Source organism: Hemitrygon akajei, chromosome 16 (genome assembly GCF_048418815.1).
Source record: "Hemitrygon akajei chromosome 16, sHemAka1.3, whole genome shotgun sequence".
Taxonomy (NCBI): Eukaryota; Metazoa; Chordata; class Chondrichthyes; order Myliobatiformes; family Dasyatidae; genus Hemitrygon; species Hemitrygon akajei.
Window position 1 is genome coordinate 58165404 of NC_133139.1, and position 19667 is coordinate 58185070.

Consider the following 19667-nt stretch of genomic DNA (forward strand, 5'->3'; position numbering starts at 1 on the left):
GAACTGAGGAGGAATTTTTTTAGCCAGAGGGTGATGAATCTATGGAATTCATTGTCAGACAGCTGTGGAGGCCAAGTCATTGGGTATATTTAAAGCAGGGGTTGTCTTAATTTGAAAAGATGTCAAAAGTGACAAAGAGATGACAGAAGAATGGAGTTGAAGGGGAAAATAAATTAGCCATCATCAGATGGTGATGCAATTCTAATGGGTCAAATGATCTAATTCTGCACATATGTCTTTTGGCAAACTCTGGAGGGCACCCATGGCTACTTACTCTGACCCAGAGCTCAGTTTAGTACTTGGCAATTATTACACAAAAAAAGACTTCACCCCCATTAATCAGAAGAGGGTGGTAGATGAACAATATGAGAAATTATGAGGAAGTGAAATCTTAGATCTTAAGACCATAAGACACAGGAGCAGAATGAGGCCATCTGGCCCATCAAGCCTGCTCCGCCATTCAATCACGACTGATCCTTTTTTCTTCTCCTCTTCAACCCCAGTTCCCAGCTGTCTCCCCATAACCTTTCATGCCACGTCCAATCAATCTCTGCCTTAAATACACCCAGCAACCTGCCATCCACAGCTGCATGTGGCAACAAATTCTCCAAATTCACCACCCTTTGGCTAAAGAAATTTCTCCACATCTCTGTTTCGAAAGGGTGCCCCTCTATTCTAAGGCTGTGACCTCTTGTCCTAGCCTCTCCCACCATGGGAAACATCCTTTCCACATCTACTCTGTCTAGGCATTTCAATATTTGAAAGGTTTCAATGAGTTATCCCCTCATCCTTCTGAATTCCAGCAAGTACATCCAGAGCCATCAAACATTCCTCGTATGGTAACCCTTTCATTCCTGGAATCAGCCTTGTGAACATTCTCTGGACCCTCTCCAATGCCAGCACATCTTTCTAAGATGAGGGACCCAAAACAGTTCACAATACTCAAGGTGAGGCCTCACCAGTGCCTTATAGAGCCTCAGCATCACATTCTTGCTCTTGTATTCTAGACCTCTTGAACTGAATGCTAACATGGCATTTGCCTTCCCCACCACTGACTCAACCTGCAAGTTAACCTTGAGGGTATTCTGCACAAGGACTCCCAAGACCCTTCGCATCTCAGGTTTTTGGATTTTCTCCCCGCTTAGAAAATAGTCTGCACATTTATTTCTACTACCAAAGTGCACGACCATGCATTTTCCAACATTATATTTCATTTATCACTTTCTTGCCCCTTCTCCTAGTCTGTCTAAGTCCTTCTGCATCCTACCTGTTTCCTCAACACTACATGCCCTTCTACCAATCTTTGTATCATCTGGAAACCTGGCAACAAAGCCATCTATTCTATCATCTAAATCATTTATATACACCATAAAAAGAAGTGATCCCAACTCTGACCCCTATGGAACACCACTAGTCACTGGCAGCCAACTAGGAAAGGATTCTTTTATTCCCACTCGCTGCCTCCTACCAATCAGCCAATGTTCTAACCATGTTAGTAACTTTCTTGTAATACCATAGGCTCTTAACTTGGTAAGCAGCATCATGTCTGGCACCTTGTCAAAGGCTTTCTGAAAGTCCAAACAAAACATCCACTGCATCCCCTTTTATCAATCCTACTTGTAATTTCCTCAAAGAATTCCAAAGGGTTCATCAGGCAGGATTTTCCCTGAAGGAAACCATGCTGACTTTGCACTATCTTGTCCTATGTCACCAAGTACTCCATCACCTAATCCTTAACAATTGACTCTAACATCTTCCCAACCACTGAGGTCAAGCTGACTGGTCTATAATTTCCTTTCTGCTGCCTTCCTCCCTTCTTAAAGAGTGGAGTGAAATCTTCATTGGTTAATGACCTTGGCTCTATAATGAGAAACAGAAATTAGTCGGGGTCAGTCAATGTTGATTCCTAAAGATGATTTGACCAATCTTACAGAATATATTTCCTGAAAACCAAGAAAATGAAATGAATTCAATGAAATTAAGAATTAAGAGTTTGGTGGATGTAATGAAGTAAAAAAAGCATTAGCTTGAGCTGAATCGGAAATTAGGTCAATTGACTATCAAAATTTGAGCGTATTTCAGCAGTGTTTATCCCAAACACAAATCTCTCACATACTTACTTTTCTTTCAGTTGTTTCTGTTCTTCTATATAACTGGGAGATGTTGCTCTCTGAAATGAAGATCCCAACAACATGTTAACATCACAAATGAAAAGTAACAAACCTACTTCCAAACAAACACCTCTTGAAGAATGGTCTTTAGTAACTATCTGAGCTCCCTGTATCACTAAAAACTTATTGAAATGTTCAGTGAAAGTTCCTTTTTTGCTACTATGTCTTTCTGAAGGTCTCAATTGCACAGAGAACATTAGAGTGTGTTAAGCTGCAACACTCTAGGTACAGGTGAGGAACAGCTTGTAATGTAGAGTCACAAGGGAAAATGAAGCTCATTCAAGTATATCCCACTAAACATCTTGTTACTTTAAGGATGCTATGTTATTGCAAACTACTGTTGAGCCTCTACCTTTGGAAAATGGGGAGGATAACTAAAGAAAAATGGGAGAAAAGAGTAAAGCTAATTTCTTCCAACTCTAATGCAAAGGGATTTAGGGTTCTTCATGCATTAAATTGAAGGCTTGTGCAAGATAGAGAAAACAACTAAAAATGTGAATGGAATTTTGGTCTTTATTGAAAAGGTATGGAGTATACAAATAGGAAAGTTGTGATGCAATGTTACAGACTACCTGAACTTTGGTTTCACTATTTACAGAAGGATAGATCCAGTTTAGTATTGTGCCATAAACACCACAGTGCAATGAAATTCCTTGTTCATGTGAAGTGAGTAGTGGAGATGTGTAGAGATATACTGGATGATTCCTTGCATGAAGGGGTTGATGGATGAAGAGAGGTTGAGAGGTAATGTTTTTGAAACATACAGGATTCTGAGGGGAGTGACAGATTGTGATTGCTGGGTGTATGAATGAAAGAAGTGAAAGACATGATAGAAGTGCTCAAAATCATGAACGGCACAAGTAAGGTGGATGCCAGCTGCTACTTCAAAATTAATCTATCAACGAGGTCACAGGGCCATCAGTGGAGACTGGTTAAAGGGAGATTTCAGTCTAGCATCAGGAAGCTTTTCTTTACAGAGCGAGCTGTGGACACGTGGAACAAACTACCTAGTTGTGTAGTTGAGAGTTGTACCTTAGAGACTTTCAAATCTAAACTCGATTTCAAAAGACTACATGAATAGGAATTTGGCAAGGTTTGTTGGGCCAAATTCTTGTCAAAAACTTTCTAACGTTCTGAGGGAGGTATCTATAACTAGGGCACACGCTTTCAGAATAGAGGATTGCTCATTTAAGATAAAGGGGGAATTTCATTCCTCAGAGGTTTGTAATTCTTTAGTATTCACTACTGTAGACACCTGTAGAGGTGGAGTCTCTGAACATATTAAGGCAAAGACTGACAGTTCCTTTAATTTCAAGATAGTCAAGAGGTTGGGGAGAATCAGAAAGTGGTATTTATGTCAGATTTTTGCTGAAAGGCAAAGTAGACTTGAGGGGCCAACTGGGCTACTCCTATTGTTTATAGAGCATAGAACATTACAGTACAGTACAGGTCATTCAGCTCACCATAAGACATGTAAGTAGAATTAGGCCATTCATCCCATCAAGTGTGCTCTGCCATTCCATCATGACTGATCCCAAATCCCACTCAACCTCATACACCTGTCTTCTCGACATATCCTTTGGCATCCTGACCAATTAGGAAACGATCAGCTTGCACCTTAAATATAACTATGGACTTGGCCTCCACTGCAGTCTGTGGCAGGGCATCCACGGATTCGCTACTCCCTGGCAAAAAAAAATCCTCCTTACCTCTGTTCCAAAAGGTCGCCCTCAATTTTGAGTTGGTGCCCCCTAGTTCTGGATAACCCCTTCATAGGAAACATCATCTCCACATCCACTTTACCTAGTCCTTTCATCATTCGGTAGGTAGATCCCCACACGTTCTTCTAAATTCCAAAACTGCCAAATGTTCCTCACGTTAACCCCTTCATTGCCAGAATTATCCGCGTGAACCTCCTCTGTACTCTCTCCAATGACAACACATCCTTTCTGAGACATGGAACCCAAAACTGTTGACAATACTCCAAGTGCAGCCTGACTAGTGTCTTATAAAGCCTCAGCATTATCCCCTTCCTTTTATATTCTATTCCCCTTGAAATAAATGCCAGCATTGCATTTGCTTTCTTACCATATTTCAACCTGTAAATTAATCTGCTGGGAATCTTGCATGAGGATTCCCAAGTCCCTCTGCACCTCCGATGTTTGAATCTTCTCCCTATTTAGATAATAGTCTGTACTATTGTTCTATTTACCAAAATGCATTATCACACATTTCTCAATACTATATTCCATCTGCCACTTCTTTTCCCACTCTTCCACTTTGTCACTAAGTCCTGCTGCAATCACATTGCTTCCTCAGCACTACCTACCCTCCACCTATCTTCATATTATCCACAAGCTTTGCCACAAAGCCATTATCTAAATCATTGACAAACAATGTGAAAAGTCGTGGTCTCAATACGGACCCCTGAGGCACACCACTAGTCACTGGCAGTCAAAAAGAAAAGGCCCCCTTTATTCCCACGCACTGCTTCTTGCCTGTCAGCTGTTCCTCTATCCATGCCAGTATCTTTCCTGTAGTACCATAGGATTTTATCTTGTTAAGTAGCCTCATGTGTGCCACCTTATCAAATGCCTTCTGAAAATGACATCCACTGCCTCTCTTTTGTCCATCCTGCTTGTTACTTCCTTGAAGAACTCTAACAGATTTGTCAGGCAAGATTTCTCTTTACAGAAACCATGCTGATTTTGACTTATTTTATCATTAGCCTCCAAGTACCCCAAAACCTCAGCCTTAATAATAAGACTCAAATGCTTTCTCAACCACTGAAGTTAAGCTAACTGGCCTATATTTTCCTTTCTTTTGCCTTTTCCCCTTCTTAAAAGAGTGGAGCAACATTTGCAATCTTCAAGTCCTCCAGGACAATCCCAAAACAAAGTGGTTCTTGAAAGATCATAACCATCCGTTACCTCTTCAGCAACCTCTCTCAGTCCACCTGGCCCAGGTGACCTGTCCACCTTAAGACGCTTCAGTTTGCCTAGCAGTTTTTCCTTTGTAATAGCAATGGCACTCACCCTTACTCCCTGATACTCACAGACCTCTACACATTGCTAGTATCTATTACAGGGAAGACAGATGCAAAGTACCCATTAAGTTCATCTGTCATTTCTTTGACCCCTATTACTACCTAACCAGTATCATTTTCCAGTGGTCAAATATCAACTCTCGGTTCCCTTTTACTCTTTATATAACTGAAAAAAAATCTTTAGTATCCTGCTTTATATCATTGGCTAGTTTGCCCTTATACCTGTATTTCATCTTTTTCCTTCTTATAGCTTTTTTTTAGTTGCCTTTGGTTGGATTTTAAAAGCTTCCTAATCATCCAACTTCCCACTCACTCTTGCTACTTCATATGCCCTTTCCTTGGCTTTTATGCAGTTCTTAACTTCCCTTGTCAGCCACAGTTCCCTACCCCAGCCATTTGAGAACTTCTTCCTCTGTGAAGCATATCTATCCTACACCTTGTGAACTATTCCCAGAAACTTGAGCCAAATCTGCTATGCCATCATCCCCGCCAGTATCTCCTCCAATCCACCTAGGCAGGCTCCTCTCTCATGCCTCTGTAATTCTCTTTATTCCATTGCAATACTGATACATGTGACTTGTGCTTTCCCCTCTCAAATTGCAGTACGAATCAATCATATTATGACCACTGCCTCCTAAGGGTTCTTTTACATTCAGCTCCCCAATAAGATCTGAGTTATCAAGCAACACTCAATCTAAGATAGCGTTTTCCAGAATAGGCTCAAGTACAAACTGCTCTAAAAAGCCATCTCGTAAGCATTCAACAAATTCCCTCTCTTGTGATCTGGCAGCAACCTAATTTTTCCAATCCCCTTGTGTATTGAAGTCTTCCATGACAATTACATCATTACCCTTATTACATGCCTTTTTCAGCTCCCTGTGTAATCTAAACCCCGCATCTTGGCTACTATTTGGAGGCCTACATATGATTCCCATAGTGGTTTATTTACCTTTGTAGTTTCTTAGCTCTACCCAACATTCACATTCTCTGACCCTACATCACCCCTTTCTAAAGATATAATTCCATTTTTACCAATAAGGACACACCACTGCCTATGCCTTCCTGCCTGCCCTTTCTATACAAAGTATATCCTTTGATGTTAAGCTCCCAACTATGGCCTTCCTTCAGCCAGGGCATCATACCAACCAATCTCTAACTGCACTAAGAGTTTGTCCACCTTATTCTGAATGCCACATGCTTTTAAATACAGCATCTTCAATCCTGCATTCTTCGCCCTTTTGAATTTTGCCTCTGTGGTATGATTTAACTCTTTGCTCTTTCTGCATTTATACCCTATCATTGACTTGTCCTTCCTTACATTCATGTTACATCCATCAGGTACTTGCAAACCTGCTGGGTCACCTTCAACTCTATCATACTGGTTCCCATCCTCCTGCCGTATTAGTTTAAACCACTCCCAACAGCTCTAGTAAACCTGCCCACAACAATATTGGTCCTCCTCGGATTCAAGTGCAACCCATTCTTTTTGTACAGGCCCCAGAAGAAATCCTAATTATCTAGAAATCTGAAATCCCCACCCCTGTTCCAATTTATCTGCCACCTCATCCTACTCTTATCCTGTCATGTGGCACAGGCAGCAATCCCGAGATTACTACCCTTGAGGTCCTACTTCTCAGCTTCCTTCCTAACTCCCTGTATACTTTTTTTCAGGACCTCCTCCCTTTTTCTACTTATGTTGTTGCTACCAATATGTATCATGACTTCTGATTGCTCACCCTCCCTTTTCAGGATATCGTGGACACATTCAGAGACATCGCGGACCTGGCACCTGGAAGACAAACTACCATCCGTGTTTCCTTTTCACGTCCACAGAATCGCCTACCTATCCCTCTGACTACAGAGTCCCCTATTACTGCTGCCATCCTCTTCAGTTCCCCACCCTTCCGAGTCACAGGGCCAGACTCAGTGCCAGAGGAATGAAGTTGTGCAGACCCTTTAACCTACTCTAAGATCAATCTAACCCTTTCCTGCTCTATAGCCCTCCATTTTTCTATATTCCGTGTTCCATAAAGTTTCTTATGCCCAGCTTTATAAACCTGATGGTGGGAAATGGAGTAAGTAGCCAGCCTACACAAGCCCAGGATAACAGCTGTTCCGGGCAAATCCTTGCTGCTTCATAACAACTCAGCTAACTACCGCTGGAAACATCCAGCCTCAGGTCAGAATTCCAGAATGGATTGATTTTCTGGTTGATAACTCCTTTATCCCAATTCCAAGGTAGAGGAAAAGCAAAAAGGTACTAATAAGTCACAGAACTAACAGGAGGCACACTTATAACTTCATGCCCTAATAACCAGCAAAAGATGGACTCGGAAAGTTACATGTAGTCCTCCTACCTCTATGTTAGTTCTCGTTTCATCCCCATCACTGTCTTCATCCTCATATTTCCTGTGTAATGAAGGAAACAACATTTGAAAAATGTAAAACTGCCATCACATTGCTCTGATTAGCTAAATCTTAAAATGAGACAGCTAAAAATTAACAAGTTTCACTCAATATGAATTAGTTTTTCAGTAGCAGAGTCAACTTTAACGCCACTATCAGGAAGGAACTTCAACCCAAGGTACGGACAATAAACAAAACAAGGTGACAAAAGGCCTGGCTAGATCATGCAAAAAGGACAAAAAAAAATTCTTTACCAATGTTAAACAAATAAAGCGATTGTACTCTTAACAAAATCCTGGTATCTGTGGCTTGGAATATTGTCAAGTTTATAAGACCTTTAGTTTTAGAGAATAATGATGTATCCAGTGTTCTATCTATATTCATTGATTTATTAAAATTACTTACCCTTCCTTTTCAAGAATGACCTTCCTTTCATAATCCTTTAGATACATTGGTTTTTGTTTTCTCTTTCTGTTTGTAGTTTTTCCCTTGCTGCCTTCTTTGCCATTGTCTGTTAAAAGACAACTTGGGAAATTATTAAGATAAACAAGAGATTCTATAGGACTTTCCTTTCATAATCCTTTAGACACTTTGGTTTTTACTTTTTCGTTTTGTTTGTAGTTTTATCCTTGCAGAAACAGGAATGGGGCAATAACTCTATTGGGTGTTTTTTTAAAAATATAGATCTCCCCCCCCCCCAATAGTAACACAGACATCGAAGAGCAGATAGGGAGGCAGATTCTGGAATGGTGATGGATGATTTAACTTTCCTTATATTGACTGGCATCTCCTTGAGAGCAAGGGATTTGGATGGGGTGAAGTTGGTTACATGTGTTCTGGAAGGTTTCCTGACGCAATATGTAGATAAGCCATTGTCAGGAGTCAGATCTCTTGGTGGGTGAGTGTTTTGGAGGTAGTGATCACAACTCTATCTCCTTTACTATAGTGCTGGAGAGGGATAGAAGCAGACAATTTGGGAAAACATTAAAGTGGGATGGGGGAAGATGATGCTATTAGGCAGAAAGCTGGGAGCATAAATTGGGAGCAGATGTTCTCAGGGAAATGCACGGCAGAAATGTGGCAAATGTTCAGCGAACATTTGCATGGCGATCTGCAAAGGTATGTTCTTAAGGCAGGGAAAGGATAGTAGGATAAAAGAACCCTGGTGTACAAAGGATGTAGAATATCCAGTTAAGAAGAAAAGCTTATGAAAGGTTCAAGAAACTAAATACTGGTAAAGCTTTAGAAAATTACAAGGTTCCCAGGAAGGAGCTTAAGAATGAAATTAGGAGAGCTAGAAGGGGCCTTGGTGAACAGAATTAAGGAAAACGCCAAAGTAAAGAATGTGAAGAACAAGAGGATGAGCCATATAAGAATAAGACCAATCAGGTGAGCTAGTGGAAACGTGTGCATAGAGTCAAAGGAGGTAGGAGTGGATGTAGTGTATATGGATTTCAGTAAAGCATTTGATAAGGTTCCCCATGCAAAGCTCATTCAGAAAGTAAGGAGGAATGGGACCCAAAGAAACCTTGCTTTGTGGATCCAGAATTGGCTTGCCACAAAAGGCAAAGGGTGGTTGCAGATGGTTCCTATTCTGCACGGGGGTTGGTGACCAGTGGTGTTCCGCTGGTGTTCTGGGACCCCTCCTCTTTGTATTTTTTATAAATGACCTGGATGAGGAAGCAGAAGGGTGTTTTAGTAAGTTTGTTGATGACACAAAAGTTGGGGATGTCGTGGATAGTCTGGAGGGTTGTCAGAGATTATAGCAGAACATTGATAGGATGCAGAACTGGGCTGAGAAGTGGCAGATGGAGTTCAACCCAGATTAAGTATGAAGTGGTTCATTTTGGTATGTCAAATTTGAAGACAGAATATAATATTAATGGTAAGACCCTTAGCAGTGTGGAGGATCAGAGAGATCTTGGCATCTGTGTCCATAGGACACTCAAAGCTGCTGCGTGGGTTGACAATGTTGTTAAGGCGGCGAATGGTGTGTTGGCCTTCATCAACTGTAGGATTGAGTTCAAGAGCTGAGAGGTAATGTTACAGCTATACTTTAGTTAGACCCCACTTGGAATACTGTGTTCAGTCCTGGTGACCTCACTACAGGAAGGATATGGATATATAGATACTATAGAGAGAGTGCAGAGGAGATTTTACAAGGATGTTGTCTAGATTGTAGAGCATGCCTTATGAGAATAGGTTGAATGAACTTGGTCTTTTCTCTTTGAGCGATGGAGGATGAGAGGTGACCCGACAGAGCTATACAAGATGATGAGAGGCATTGATCAGGTGGATAGCCAGAGGCTTTTTCCCAGGACTAAAATGGCTAACACGAGGGGAGGGGGCAGCATTTAAAGATGATTGGAAGTGTACAAGCGGGATGTCAGAGTTAAGTTTTTCACAGTGAGTGGTGGGTGGGTTGAACATACTGTCAGCGACGGTGATAGAGGCAGATACAATAGGGTCTTTTAAGAGACTCTTAGATAGGTACATGGAGTTTAGAAAAATGGGGGACTATCCAGTAGGGACATTTTAGGCAGTTTCTTGAGTAGGTTACATAGTTGGCACAACATTGTGGGCCGAAGAGCCTGTACTGTGCTGTAAATTTCAATGTTCAATGTTCATTCACACAATCAAAACAAATTGTCTGGTCAGCTTATCAGTGTAGGATCTAGCTAACAACTAGTTAACTGCCAGCTCTGAACACACATAATCACAATTACATCTGAAAGCAGTGAAAGGCATAAGAAAGACCATGACATAGGAGCAGAATTAGGCCATTTGGCCCATCAAGTTTGCTCCACTAATTAATCATGGCTGATCCTTGTTTCCCCTCCTCAGCTCCACCCCACACTTTTGCATCATAATCTTTGATGTCGTGTCCAATCAAGAACCTGTCAATCTCTGCTTAAATACACACAACAACCATAGCTGCCTGTGGTAACAAATTCACCACCTTCTGGCTAAAGAAATTTCTCTACACCTCTGTTTTAAATGAGATGCCCCTCTATCTGGAGACCGTGCCCTCTTGCCCTGGACTTTCCAAACATGAGAAACATCCTTTCCACATCTACTAGGCCTTTCAACATTAGATAGATAGATAGATAGATACTTTATTCATCCCCATGGGGAAATTCAACTTTTTTTCCAATGTCCCATACACTTGTTGTAGCAAAACTGATTACATACAATACTTAACTCAGTAAAAAAATATGATATGCATCTAAATCACCGTCTCAAAAAGCATTAATAATAGCTTTTAAAAAGTTCTTAAGTCCTGGCGGTAGAATTGTAAAGCCTAATGGCATTGGGGAGTATTGACCTCTTCATCCTGTCTGAGGAGCATTGCATCGATAGTAACCTGTCACTGAAACTGCTTCTCTGTCTCTGGATGGTGCTATGTAGAGGATGTTCAGGGTTTTCCATAATTGACCGTAGCCTACTCAGCGTCCTTCGCTCAGCTACCGATGTTAAACTCTCCAGTACTTTGCCCACGACAGAGCCCGCCTTCCTTACCAGCTTATTAAGACGTGAGGCGTCCCTCTTCTTAATGCTTCCTCCCCAACACGCCACCACAAAGAAGAGGGCGCTCTCCACAACTGACCTATAGAACATCTTCAGCATCTCACTACAGACATTGAATGACGCCAACCTTCTTAGGAAGTACATTCGACTCTGTGCCTTCCTGCACAAGGCATCTGTGTTGGCAGTCCAGTCAAGCTTCTCGTCTAACTGTACTCCCAGATACTTGTAGGTCTTAACCTGCTCCACACGTTCTCCATTAATGATCACTGGCTCCATATGGGGCCTAGATCTCCTAAAGTCCACCACCATCTCCTTGGTCTTGGTGATATTGAGACGCAGGTAGTTTGAGTTGCACCATATCACAAAGTCCTGTATCAGTTTCCTATACTCCTCCTCCTGTCCATTCCTGACACACCCCACTATGGCCGTGTCATCAGCGAACTTCTGCACATGGCAGGACTCTGAGTTATATTGGAAGTCTGATGTGTACAGGGTGAACAGGACCGGAGACAGTACGGTTCCCTGCGGCGCCCCTGTGCTGCTGACCACCGTGTCAGACCTACAGTCTCCCAACCGCACATACTGAGGTCTATCTGTCAAGTAGTCCACTATCCAATCCACCATGTGAGAGTCTACTCCCATCTCTGTTAGTTTGTGCCTTAAGATCTTGGGCTGGATGGTGTTAAAGGCACTAGAGAAGTCAAGGAATGTAATCCTCACAGCACAACTGACCCCCTCTAGGTGAGAGAGTGATTTGTGCAGCAAATACGTGATAGCATCCTCCACTCCCACCTTCTCCTTATATGCAAACTGAAAACTGAAGAGATTAGAAAGGCTTCAATGAGATTCCCCTCTCCCCCATCCTTCTAAATTCCAGAGACTCAGAGCCAACAAACATTCCTCGTCTGATATTTCTTTCATTTGCGGAATCAGCCATATAAATGCAAATTGTTTCACAATAAACACTATAGTTTATCAGATTAACTTGTCTCATGCACTTTGAAAAAACAGTGAAATGTGTCCATGGCTTCCACTGCCAACATAGCATGCCAACACACTAACCATAACTGCACACCTTCAGAAGATGGAAGGAAAATGAGGCACCAAAGGAAATCCACATGGTCATGAGGAGAACGTAAAAACTCCTTACAGAGAGCAGTAGGAATTGAACCCTGAACTTACAGTTGGCACTGTAAAGTGTTGTGTGAAATGCAAATAAAGTTTCAATGGCTTGATACCTTAAAGAGAACATTCAAGTTAAGTAAGATAAAAATTATGAGGTACAAAATATAGAAGAACTGTTAGAATGGCGATTAGAAACATTATCAGTATTGTCTTCATATGGTCTTACAAAGAGGAATCTGGAAAATATAGCTGAAGGTGGGCCACAAGTGGTTGAGCAGAGCAAGTAGGGGCATGCAAAGATTGGCGTGTAGAAGGGTCCGGTAACAGTACATTCCAATGGGACTGTGGTACAGGTGTCACAGCTCCAGCAATTTACATTCAATAATGATTTTGGGTGGGTGGGTGGGTGGGGGGGGGGGGGGGGGGGTGTGTGTGTGTGTGTGTGTGTGTGTGTGTGTGTGTGTGTGTGTGTGTGTGTGTGTGTGTGTGTGTGTGTGTGTGTGTGTGTGTGTGTGTGTGTGTGTGTGTGTGTGTGTGTGTGTGTGTGTGTGTGTGTGTGTGTGTGTGTGTGTGTCATTTTCACATTCTCCCTCTGACTACGTGGATTTCCTTTGCGTTTTCCCCCTACATCCCAAAAAGAGTGGGTTGGAATCTTAGCTGGTTTCTGTAAAATACCTCAAGTGAGTAACAGAACCTGGGAGAGGTTGAGAGAAACGTGGAGAGCTTCCCCTCCACAGGAGTTTAGTGTGAAGATAGTATGGCACAGACTCAATGTCTTCTTTCTATGTCATGAAGAAATTTGAGCAGGAAGAGACAAAGCTGTGGGGGAGTTTGAAAATAAGGCTGATGCATTGGTGGACAGTGAGTCAATGTCAATCACCAGGTACATATTCTGATGGAATGTTAAAAAACTGTGTAATTATGTTTGTGCAAGTCATCTAATAATGGAGTACAGATATACTGTTGACATCACATTTATGAATATTTGCCTAAATAGGGAAGCTACTTAGACATTCAAAGTTGCTCGGCAATATCTACCACTCCAACCACAGAAAAACCTACCACCTGCTGTGTAAAACAGTGCATCTTTCTGATAGATTTTGGGATCCTTCTTCTTCAACAAAGATAGTGTCTTGTAGAAGTCAATATCCAATGTGGGGTCAGTTTCCTTTGAAAAAAAATAGAGAAAGCTGTGTTACTGACCTCAAAATTACCCACAAGTGTGTCAAATCCAACATAGATTGCAAGAACCAATTCAGTCTTAGAGAACATTCTGTCTACTAAATTGGTTTCAAAATGTAATTCCTTTCCTGAGAATTACATTACTTTTTTGGGGAGAATGAAGCAGATGAAATAACTAATCATACAAATCTACATTTGATGCAACGAATTGTCTCTGTGAAGTGACTATGGAATAAAATGAACAGCAACCTATTTGCCTACACTAGTGGTCACCAACCTTTTTAAGCCCAAGATCCCCTACCTCGGCCTTAGTAAAAGGCAAGATTGACCCTAGATCAATTAGTTACACGCATGCGCACCAGGGCAGAAAAAACCGGAAGCAAAACCCCGCAACCCGGAAATAGAAATAATGTATAAACACCAGGTTTACCCACCCTTTTTTTGCACCACAGACCGGTTTAATATTGACAATATTCTTGTGGACCGGCCGACTGGGGGGAGCATCTATTGAAAAAAGTGCAGTCAACGCTTTGGACCTGCTGAAGGGTTTCAGCCCGAAACAGTGACTGTACTTTTTCCATAGGTGCTGCCTGGCCTGCTGAGTTCCTCCAGCATTTTGTGTGAAATACTCTCATAAGATGGTTATTAATAACTACTACTTGAGAAAACAGACCAAGTGGAATATATTGTTCAGGAATCACACTGCAAATATAAACACAGACAGAATAATCATTTTCTCCCAGAGTGGAAATGACAAATACTAGAGGTCATGGGGTACTTTAATGAGATACGCAAGGCAAGGTTTTTGGTTACACGAGACCCAGAGAGTGATGGGTGCCTCGAATGCACTGCTAGGGGATATGATAGGAACATCTAAGAGGCATTTAAACTGACACATTAACAGACTTTAACAAAAGAGAGAAAAAGATCATATGTAGTCAGGTAGGATTAGTTAGTTGGGCATCACAGCTACAGCAGAGACAGTGGCCTGAAGGGTCAGTTCCAATGCTGTAACGTTCTATCTATACTCCAGAACAAGACTGAAACTTTGGAGACTGGACAACTAAGAACTCTGGGTCTGCCAAAGATAGAACATTTCTCTCATCTTTCAGATTCTAGCTACTATTCTGTCCTCAACTTATGCCCATTCAGACCATGCATATGGAACACCATGCTAACAACCAACCAACTTTATTAACAGCATTTTAAACATTTTTTAAAGCTTAAGCTTTATTTGTTACAAGTACATTGAAACAGAGTGAAATGCACTATTTGCATCAATGACCAACACCACAGTCCAAGGACATTCTGAGGCAGTCCACAAGTATCTCCGTGCTTTTGGCGCCAATGACTTACTAACCCATAAATCTCTGGATTGTGGGAAGAAGTCAGTGCACCTAGAGGAAACCCACTCCGTGGTCACAGGGAGAGCATACCAGCTCCTTACAGACAGCAGAAAAACTTAACCCAGGTTGATGACACTATAAAGTGTTATGGTAACTACTATGCTATTTTGCTGCCCAAGATTCTTTTATTTAAAGAACCTGAATTGCATAAAGCCAATTCTTTCCTAAAAATTCCACTGCTTTTCAGTGGCATGCCACTGTGTGCGGGCAAGTGGGGGGAGGAGTGGGTTGGGGAGGGAAATAGCAAGGAAATAGGCTGCTGTACTGCAATCACAGGCTCGAGACCTTATACCCACTCTTGTTCAGTTAAAACAAAAGTTGGATTTACACGTACAGGCTTTGTGGCAGAGTTCATCACTTCAGACTTGATACACTTTGCCACTGGTCTCCTAAATGATCAGTTCCAATTAAAAACCACATTCATCATCTCCCCATACACTCACAACTGCATGATATGATCCTGCTCTAATCTGCAAGTTTGCAAGTTAATGGGCTTTTTAATATACAAGAAGATTGGAAAAGTCATATTGGTACAGAATTCCAGGAAAGGAATTTCTAGAGTGCCTAGGTGATGCCTTTTCAGAGCAGCTCATGGTTGAGTCCACTAGGGGATCAGCTATTCTGGATTGGGTGTTACGCAATGAACCGGCATTGATTAGAGAGCTTAAGATAAAAGAAGCTTTAAGGGAAAGTGATCATAATATGATTGAACTCAACCTGAAATTTGAGAAAGAGAAGATAAAGTCAGATGTATCAGTATTATGGTGGAGTAAAGGGAAATAAGAGAGGCATGAGGGGGGATTTGGCCAGAACTGATTGAACAAGAACACTGGCAGGGATGATGACAGAGCAGCAAAGCTGGAAATTCTGGAAGCAATTTCGAAGGCAAAGGATATATACATCCTAAAGAGGAAAAGTATTCTAAAGAAAAGATGGCACAACTGTGGCAAACAAAAGAAGTCAAAGCCAACATAAAAGCCAAAGAGAGGACATATAATAGAGCAAAAATTAGTGAAAAGTTAGAGGATTGGAAAGCTTTCAAAAACCAACAGAATACAATTAAATACATCACAAGAAGGTAAAGATGGAACACAAAAGTAAGTTAGCCAATAATATTAAAGAGGATACCAAGAGATATATAAACTGTAAAAGAGAGGTGAGAATGGATATCAGATCACTGGAAAACAATGCTGGAGAGGTGGTAATGGGGGACAATGAAGTGGCAGATGAACTAAACAAGTATTTTATGTCATGCTTCACTGTGGCAGACACAAGCAGTTAGGTGGAAGTTCCAGGTGTCAGAATCATAAAGTGTGTGGAGTTACCTTATCTCAAGAGAAAGTTCTTGCTGAAACTGAAAGGTCTGAAGGTAGATAAGTTACCTGGACTAGATGATGTACACCACAGGGTTCTGAAGGAGGTGGCTGAAGAGATCTTAGAGGCATTAGTAATGATCTTTTAAGAATTACTAGATTCTGGAATGGATCCGGAAGACTGGAAAATTGTAAAAGTCATTCCACTCTTCAAGAAGGGAGAGAGGCAGAAAAAAGGAAATTATAGGCCAGTTAGTCCAACCTCAGTGATTAGAAAGATGTTGGAGTTTATTATTAAGGTTGAAGTCTCAGGATATTTTGAGGCACATGAAACTTAAGTTGTAGTCAGCATGGTTTCAAGAGAAAATAACAAGAAATAACGAACAGTATATACAAAGCAGAATCGGTTGATGTTGTGTTCCTAGATTTTCAGAAGGCCTTTGACAAGGTGCCATACAAGATTGCTTAACAAGCTACAAGTCCATGGTATTACAGGAAAGTTTCTAGCATGGATAAAGCAGTAGCTGATTGGCAGGAGGAAAAGAGAGGGAAAAAAGGGAGCCTTTTCTGGTTGACTGCTGGTGACTAGTGATTTTCCATAGATGTCTGTGTTGGGACCAATTCTTTTTACGTTACATGTCAATGATTTAGATGATGGAATTGATGGCTTTGTTGCAAAGTTTGCAGACGATATAAAGATAGGTGGAGGGGCAGGTAGTTTTGAGGAAGTAGAGAAGCTACAGAAGGACATAAGTTAGGAGAATGGACAGAGAAATGGCAGACTGAACACAGTGTTGGGAAGTGTATGGTCATGCACTTTGGTAGAAGAAATGAAAGGGTTGACTATTTTCTGAATGGAGAGAAAATATAAAGGACTGAGACGCAAAGAGATTTGGGAGCCTTTGTGCCAGATTCCTTAAAGGGTTATTTTCAGGTTGAGTCTGTAGTGAGGAAGGTAAATGCAATGTTCACATTCATTTCAAGAGGGCTAGAATATAAAATCAAGGATGTGATGTTGAGACTTTATAAAGTACTGGCAAGGCCTCACTTGGAGTATTGTGAGCAGTTTTGCCCTTTATCTTAGAAAGGATGTGCAGAAACTGGAGAAAGTTCAAAGAAGGTTCATGAAAATGATTCCAGGATTGAATGACTTGTCATATGAAGAGCGTTTGATGGCTCTGGGTCTGTATTCACTAGAATTCAGAAGAATGAGGGGTGACCTCATTGAAACCAATTGAATGGTGAAAGGCCTTGAAACAGTGGACACGGAGAGGCTGTTTCCGATGGTGGGAGAGTCTAAGACAAGAGGACACACCCTCAGAATACAGGGGGGTCCTTTTTGAAAGGAGATGAGGAGGAATTTCTTTAGCCACTGATCAGCCATGATGTAATGGTGGAGCAGACTCGATGGGCCCAATGGCCTAATTCTGCTCCTATATCTTTTATTATGATTCCACTGCAGTGGGATGATACTCTTTTTTTTTGTAATTTATTTTTTATTGAAGTTCATCATCAAACAAACATTTCCATAAGATGCATTTCAGATGTTGTACATATATATCATATAATCATATATATCACAAATCAACATCAAAATATTTATCTGAGGTATACACTTATAGAAAAGATTGGAAAGAAAAAACAAGCAAAAGGAAAAAACTATGTACAAGTAGGGAGTGATCTTTTTTTTTACAACATATTCATTGATTTGTGAGAATAAAATCAAGCCTATGAGGCATTATGTAGTTAAACCATTTTTCCCAGTATGAATCAAATTGTTCCAGCTTATGATTAACAGATGCTGTTATCTTCTCCATTTTGTAAATGTCCATTGTAATTTTCATCCATGCATTTAAAGTTGGGCTCTCCTGTGATAACCATTTCCTAGTAAGAGTCTTTTTACCAGCCACCAACAGTATATTCATTAAATATTTATCTCTTTTCAACCATTCTTGAGGTATATATCCAAAATATATGGTCTTACTCTCTAAGGGTATTTCACATTTAACGATGCCTTGTAGGGCATTGTGTATCCCCCTCCAATAGTCTTTGATAACAGGGCAGTCCCAAAAAATATGATAATGATTTGCATTTTGATTTCCATAATTTCTCCAGCAAACCGGGAGGTTACTATCATAATGGGATTTCTGAGAGGGTGTAATAAAATATCTTATTAAGTTTTTCCATTCAAACTCCCTCTATTTCTGTGAACTGGTACACTTCCATTGATACCTCCATATTATTGTCCATTCTTCCTCTGATATAATTATCCCTCCTTCCTTCTCCCATTTTGTTTTAATGTATGAAGTCAAATGTGTTTTAAGATTTGACAAACCCTTATACATGCTTGAAATGATTCTACTACCATTATCTGAATTATATGCTTTTCTAAATAGCTCTATCAAGCATGTACTTGCCTTGGTTACATTTTTAAGCGTCTTAATAACATATTGTCGCATTTGTAAATACCGATAAAAATCTTGTTTTTCTAGTAAGTGTTTCTCTTTAAGCATTTCAAAACTGAACAGTGTTCCTTCTTTCATTATGTTGCAAAGAACTGTTATTCCTTTAGCTGTCCAGTCCTTAAATCTAGCATCCAATTTATTTGGTGTAAAATCAGAGTCATATGCACACCATTAAAGAATTGCAATATCTCCCTCGAGATTTTATTCTTTTATAGTAGTTTTCCATATTTTAAGAGTCAATTTCACCCATGGGTTATCAATAGTATTTATGTACCTTTGCAGGTTGTTATCAGCCAAAATTGCTTGTATGGGGATGGGAAGTACCCGCTCCTCAATGTTTTTCCATTGAGCGTCATATGATGGGTTGCACCAACATATCACAGATCTCAACTGTGCTGCAAAATAATAATCTCTAAGAGAAGGCAAGCCCCAACCCCCCCTTTTCCTTTGCTAATTGCAAAGTTATGAGACGAATTCTAGGCCTTTTACCCTGCCAAATATACCTTGATAACATCTTGTTCCATTCATTGAATTGATTTTGATTTATCTCTATTGGTAGGGTCTGAAAGAGATGTAACAGTCTGGGCAGTATATTCATTTTAATAGACTCAATCCTTGAACTGAGACTGAAAAAAGGAATCAGGTTCCATCTTGCCATATCTTACTTAATTTTTTTATATAAAGGCTGATAATTACATTCTGATAATTTTGCCAAATCTTTTGGCATGATGATGCCCAAATATTTGAAAGACTCTGTGTGCCATGCCCAGGGGTATCGACTTTCAATTTCTCTTGGTGGGCTATAGTAATATGAAAGTAATTGGGTTTTATCTATGTTGATCTTGTATCCTGATAATTGACCATATTGTTCAAAGGATTGCATCAATTTAGGTAAAGAGTATGTTGGTTGCCCTAACAGTGGGCCGATTCTCAAATAACAATACCAATAAGTCAGACAACAGTAAGGAAGTAGAGAGCTTAGTGACATGATGTCAAGACAACAACTTTCCCTTTAATGTCAGCAG

At 40.7% G+C, this 19667-nt stretch overlaps 1 protein-coding gene across 2 annotated transcripts in view; it reads right to left on the reverse strand.

Annotated features, from left to right (window-relative positions):
• Positions 1-19667, reverse strand: part of kri1 (KRI1 homolog) — a 67543-nt gene that overhangs the window by 44955 nt on the left and 2921 nt on the right. For both annotated transcript variants that reach the window (XM_073068949.1, XM_073068951.1), the window contains exons 3-6: positions 13339-13444; positions 8029-8134; positions 7575-7626; positions 2121-2170 (exon numbers count right to left, since the gene is read on the reverse strand). In XM_073068949.1, the coding sequence (XP_072925050.1) occupies positions 2121-2170; positions 7575-7626; positions 8029-8134; positions 13339-13444 (314 nt within the window). The remainder of the gene's footprint in view (positions 1-2120; positions 2171-7574; positions 7627-8028; positions 8135-13338; positions 13445-19667) is intronic.